At 46.6% G+C, this 6,421-nt stretch overlaps 1 protein-coding gene across 3 annotated transcripts in view; it reads left to right on the top strand.

Moving 5' to 3' along the window:
• The window catches only part of LOC122562281 (protein kinase C alpha type), a 381,850-nt gene that overhangs the window by 291,241 nt on the left and 84,188 nt on the right, over positions 1-6,421 (top strand). For all 3 annotated transcript variants that reach the window (XM_043715075.1, XM_043715073.1, XM_043715076.1), the window contains 3 exons: positions 474-630; positions 4,504-4,638; positions 5,786-5,876. In XM_043715075.1, coding sequence (XP_043571010.1) covers positions 474-630; positions 4,504-4,638; positions 5,786-5,876 — 383 coding nt within the window. The remainder of the gene's footprint in view (positions 1-473; positions 631-4,503; positions 4,639-5,785; positions 5,877-6,421) is intronic.

Raw genomic sequence — 6,421 nt, 5'->3', positions numbered from 1 at the left:
AATCCCCATCCTCAAACCCCATTCCTCATCGGCAAACCCCATTCCCCATCCACAAACTGCAATCTCCATCCACAAACCCCATTCCCATCTGCAAACCCTATTCCCCATCCACAAACCCCATTTCCCATCCACAAACCCCATTCCTCATCAGCAAACTCCATTCCCTATCCACAAACCCTATTCCCATCCCATTAGGTGTGTGCTCGGGACCCAGAATCAGTCCTTGGTAGAGTGATCATCTGCTGTGTAATATAGGATCGGAGCTGTGTCTACATCTGACTGAGACTGGTCTGTTCCTGATTTTAGGGTACAACACCAAATCCTAAACTAACTGCTAATTCAGTCAACGGCACACATCTGATGGTTTTCAATTACACCAAAGTATAAATTGTAGCAGTAATTTTGTTTTTCCATTTTTAAACTGAAATCTCTGCTCTTCCAGACGGTTTAATTTCACTTTTCCTGTTTTACAGTGCGAGATGCAAAAAACCTAATCCCCATGGATCCCAACGGTCTTTCGGATCCCTATGTAAAACTCAAACTCATCCCTGACCCAAAAAGTGAAAGCAAACAGAAAACAAAAACCATGCGCTCGACACTGAATCCCAGCTGGAACGAATCATTCACATTGTGAGTATGCTTCCTGTCTCCACTATCTCGACAGGACCAATGGAAAATCTTTTCAGTTTCATTTTCCACAAGAACAAACATTTGGTGTTTCAAATATTACACTGTTCAGGGTATTGTATCGTTCACCTCATGGGCCATGTGACATTTATTCATTATGCTCAGGCCTTGTGCGTGTGTTTGTGTGAACATAGAACATTACAGCACAGTACAGGCCCTTTGGCCCTCGATGTTGCGCCGACCTGTCATATCAACCTGAAGCCCATCTAACCTACACTATTCCATGTACATCCATATGTTTGTCCAATGACGAATTGAATGCACTTAAAGTTGGCAAATCTACTACCGTTGCAGGCAAAGCAATCCATTCCCTTACTACCCTCTGACATTTGTCCTATATCTATCACCCCTCAATTTAAAGCTATGCCCCCTCGTGCTCACCGTCACCATACTTGGAAAAAGGCTCTCCCTGTCCACCCTATCTGACCGTCTGATTATCTTATATGTCTCTATTAAGTCACCTCTCAACCTTCTTCTCTCCAATGAAAACAGCCTCAAGTCCATCAGCCTTTCCTTGTAAGACCTTCCCTCCATACCAGGCAACATCCTAGTAAATCTCCTCTGCACCCTTTCCAAAGCTTCCACATCCTTCTTATAATGGGGTGACTGGAACTGTACACCAATACTCCAAGTGCGGCTGTACCAGAGTTTTGTACAGCTGTAGCATAACCTCATGGTTCCGGAACTCGATCCCTCTATTAATAAAGGCGAAAACACTGTATGCCTTTTAACAACCCTGTCAACCTGGGTGGCAACTTTCAGGGATCTGTGTACATGAACACCGAGATCTCTCTGCTCATCTGCACTCCCAAGAATCTTACCATTAGCCCAGTACTTTGCATGGTGGTTACTCCAACCAAAGTGAATCACCTCACACTTGTCCGCATTAAACTCCATTTGCCACCTCTCAGCCCAGCTCTGCAGCTTATCTATGTCTCTCTATAACCTACAACATCCTTTGTCACTAACCACAACTCCACCAACCTTAGTGTCATCCACAACTCCACCAACCTTACTAACCCACCCTTCTAAGCCCTCATCCAGGTCATTTATAAAAATGACGAACAGCAGTGGACCCAACACCGATCCTTGTGGTACCCCACTAGTAACTGGACTCCAGGATGAACGTTTCCCATCAACCACCACCCTCTGTCTGCTTTCAGCAAGCCAATTATTGATCCAAACTGCTATATCTCCCACAATCCCATTTCTCCGCATTTTGTACAATAGCCTACTGTGGGGAACCTTATCGAATGTCTTGCTGAAATCCATATATACCACATCAACCGGTTTACTCTCATCTACCTGTTTGGTCACCTTCTCAAAGAACTCAATAAGGTTTGTGAGGCACGACCTACCCTTCACAAAACCATGCTGACTATCCCTAATCAAATTATTCTTTTCTAGATGATTATAAATCCTATCTCTTATAACCTTTTCCAACACTTTACCAACAACTGAAGTAAGGCTCACTGGTCTATAATTACCAGTGTTGTCCCTACTCCCCTTCTTGAACAGGGGAACCACATTTGCTTATTCTCCAGTCTTCTGGCACTATTCCTGTAGACATGACAATTTAAAGATCAATGCCAAAGGCTCGGCAATCTCCTCCCTGGCTTCCCAGAGGATCCAAGGATAAATCCCACCCGGCCCAGGGGACTTATCTATTTTCACACTCTTCAGGATTTCTAATACCTCTTCCTTGTGAATCTCAATCCCAGCTCGTCTAGTAGCCTGTATCTCAGTAATCTCCTCGACAACATTGTCGTTTTCTAGAGTGAATACTGTTTCTAGAGTGAATACTGTCGAAAAATATTCATTTAGTGCTTCCCCTATCTCCTCTGACTCCACACACAACTTCCCACTACTATCCTTGATTGGCCCTAATCTTATTCTCGTCATTCTTTTATTCCTTAAATACCTATAGAATGCCTTAGGGTTTACCCTGATCCTATCCGCCAACAACTTCCCATGCCTCCTCCTGGCTCTTCTGAGCTCTCTCTTTAGGTCTTTCCTGATTACCTTGTAATCCTCAAGCGCCCTAATGGAGCCTTCACATCTCATCCTAACATAGTTAAAAGTCATGCAACACCTGATGAAGGAGCGACGCTCCGAAAGTGTGCTTCCAATTAAACCTGTTGGACTATAACCTGGTGTTGTGTGATTTTTAACTTTGTACACCCCAGTCCAACAACAGCATCTCCAAATCATCCTAACATAAGCTGCCTTCTTCTTCTTCTTGACCAGAGATTCCACTTCCTTTGTAAACCACGGCTCCCGCGCTCTACAGCTTCCTCCCTGCCTGACAGGTACATACTTATCTTGGACACACAGGAGCTTTTCTTTGAATAAGCTCCACATTTCTAATGTGCCCATCCCCTGCAGTTTCCTTCTCCATCCTATGCTTCCTAAATCTTGCCTAATCGCATCGTACTTGCCTTTCCCCCAGCTGTAACACTTACACAGTGGTATACACCTATCCCTTTTTATCACTAAAGTAAACATAACAGAATTGTGATCGCTATCACCAAAGTGCTCACCTACTTCCAAGTCTAATACCTGGCCGCGCTCATTACCCAATACCAAATCTAATGTGGCTTTGCCCCTTGTTGGCCTGTCTACATACTGTGTCAGGAAGCCCTCCTGCACACACTGGACAAAAAATGACCCATCTATAGTACTCGTACTATAGTGTTCCCAGTCAATATTTGGAAAGTTGAAGTCTCCCATGACAACTACCCTGTCTCTCTCACTCCTATTGAGAATCATCTTTGCTATCCTTAGACTTGGAAGTAGGTGAACACTTTGGTGATAGTGATCACAATTCTGTTATGTTTACTTTAGTGATAAAAAGGGATAAGTGTATACCACTGTGTAAGTGTTGCAGCTGGGGGAAAGGCAAGTACGATGCAATTAGGCAAGATTTAGGAAGCATAGGATGGGGAAGGAAACTGCAGGGGATGGGCACATTAGAAATGTGGAGCTTATTCAACAAAAAACTCCTGTGTGTCCAAGATAAGTCTGTACCTGTCAGGAAGCTGTAGTGTGTGTGTGCGTGCGTGCGTGTGTGTGTGCGTGTGTGTGTGCGTGTGTGTGTATCTTTCCCTTGTACACGGACTGTGTATGACAGTGGAAGATGGCTGCAGGAGAATTGTATATCTTGTAATTGCTTAATATTTTTTGCCCAATTAATGGAGTTAATTTATGATTTCCCAGGGTTGGAGGGAAGTGAGTCCTTGTTGAGGTTGTGAGACTACGACAGTACTCTCTGTCCCAGCCACTGAAAACATGCTGGAGGTGCCAGGTGCTATCCAATGGGATATTAAACCCAGGATCTCTGTTTTTATTCATTCATGAGCTGTGGGTGTCGCTGGCTGGGTCAGCATTTATTGCCTGTCCCTAGTTGCCCCTTGAGAAGGTGGGTGTAACCTGCCTTCTTGTATCTCTGCAGCCCACCTGCTGTGGGTTGACCCACAATGCCCTTAGGGAGGGAATTCCAGGATTTTGACCCAGCAACAGTGAAGAAATGGCAATGTATTTCTCCGTCAGGATGGGGAGTGGTTTGCAGGGGGGTGGTGTTCCCATGTATCTGCTGCTCTCATCCTTCGAGGTGATAGAGGTCAAGATATTCACCATCAGCCACACCAAGTCTGTGAGTGAGTGGAGCAATGAAGTGCAGTCGCAGGGTAGTGGGAGAGTGAGAAATGGGAACGCTGTGTGTTCTTAACACTGGGACCAGCCCTTTAGCTTTAACCCATTTATTGGTGGTTAATGGAAGTGACACTTGTTGTACAATGTCTCTCTGTCTCTGTCTAGTAAACTGAAAAGCAGTGACAAGGATCGGCGCCTCTCAGTGGAGATCTGGGACTGGGATCGCACCACGAGGAACGATTTCATGGGTGCTTTGTCCTTTGGTGTATCAGAGCTCATGAAATCCTCAGCGGTTGGTTGGTAAGTGTGTCCTCCTGAGACCACTCTTAATAAAATCTTCGAGAGAGAGAGAGAGAGAGAAAAAGAGAGAGAGAGAGAGAATTCAGGGGGTTATCTCATGGAAGTGTATAAGGTCACAGCTGGAAGGCAGGCAGCAGTTAATGTGAGATTAGTTCCTTGGATTGAGGGACCCAGAATAGGAGAAACACAAATTAACACTTGCCCATTTAGGATTCGAATTGAGGAGGACTTCCTCACATAGTCAGCCTGGAATTCTGATAATCTCTTTCCCGAAAAGCTGGGGACGGTTTGGAAAATCCGAGACTGGGGGAAATCCACGGAGGTTGGGATAAAGGGATCTGGGACAAATGCATAGGATTGAGGTACAGATCAATCACAGGGTGATTGACTGGAGCAGCGGGTTTGAGGGGCTGAATGGCCTCAGTCTGTTCCCTGCATTGACACCCTCCTATCTGGAGGTCAGACCTCTCCCGTACAGTCCCTAGCAGGGGTTAGACTGTTCAGGGTTTATGTGGCTGGTGATGGGTGGCAGCTCTATGCAGTTTGGAAGGGGGAGGGCATCCTGAATAACCGGGGAGCCCAGTTTGCTGCATCCAGCTCCAAGCCGAAGGCATGTGGGATTAACCCGGAGAGAGCAAGGACGGCTCATCCTGTGGACTGTCAGCCAGTGTTGAGCTACCATTGCACAGTACAGATGCTGGACTGTGAGCACAGCTTAAGAAGGCCAGGCCTGGAAAGGAACTTCCAAAGCTCTGAACGTGGGCAGGAGGTTTGGAGAGAGAAAGAACTGGTCCTGAAACTGGTTGGTGTGGACCCAGTGTACCCAAACCCTGCGTCCCATTTCACAAAGCCCCAGTAACCCCACCAGTCTTCCCTCACCGCGCCCCCACTCCTCCTCACCTACCCAACCCCTATCTTCTCCTACAACCTCCCCTTACACCTCAGACTTCTCTCCTCCACCCCTTACCAGCCACAGTCTTCCCATCGCCCCCCCCTCAACTCTTCCCCCTCCCCCCCTGGTCATCTCTGGTATTCCAGTTGATGAGGAAGGGTTCCCGGTCTCTCTGTCATTATCAGTGCCCCCCACCCCTTCCCTTTCATATCTGAACGTGCAGAGTTAACCTTCTGCCCTTTGTCCTTGCCACAGGTTTAAGCTGCTGAGTCAGGAAGAAGGTGAATACTACAACGTCCCCATTATTGAGGATGACGGGGATTCTGAGCTTCGTCAGAAATTTGAGGTGGGTGCAGCCGTGTACGTCCACCCCTCCCCCATCCCTGAGCTGGCATCTTTTTTCTTAACAAGTGCAGGTCCACCTTGGGTTTGTTTTCATGCTGCAAGGTTTCGGAAATGGTCTTCCAGAGTTTCCCAGAAACCGTTGAGTCTGTCTCTCAGGCAGCGGTTTTTGGCTGATCCTGTTTTCGTCCAGATTTGTAAAGGAGGAAATTGGAAATGCACTGATTATTCAGTGTTTTATAGACCAAATAACTGTGAGCCCTGAAGTGACAGGGGCCTCAGACAGAACTTTGCAGTTACAGCAAGACAGACACAGGCCGTTCTATACAGTGCAGGCTGTGTTTGTTCACCAGGTGAATCCTCATATCCATAACCTCATTCCTGGTGAGCTCACTGTTAGCCTCAGATTGTCCTGGCTGGAGGAGGAAAGGGGGAGAAGGATACCCTCCCTGACTCTTCCCCTCCTGTGGACTGGTGTGTAAGACATACATCACACCAAGCATTACACACTGACAGAAAGCAGGAGCATGGGAATACAGCGCAGGAAAC

This window comes from Chiloscyllium plagiosum, chromosome 24 (genome assembly GCF_004010195.1).
Source record: "Chiloscyllium plagiosum isolate BGI_BamShark_2017 chromosome 24, ASM401019v2, whole genome shotgun sequence".
In the NCBI taxonomy this organism is placed as follows: Eukaryota; Metazoa; Chordata; class Chondrichthyes; order Orectolobiformes; family Hemiscylliidae; genus Chiloscyllium; species Chiloscyllium plagiosum.
This window is presented reverse-complemented; position numbering and strand designations above follow the sequence as displayed.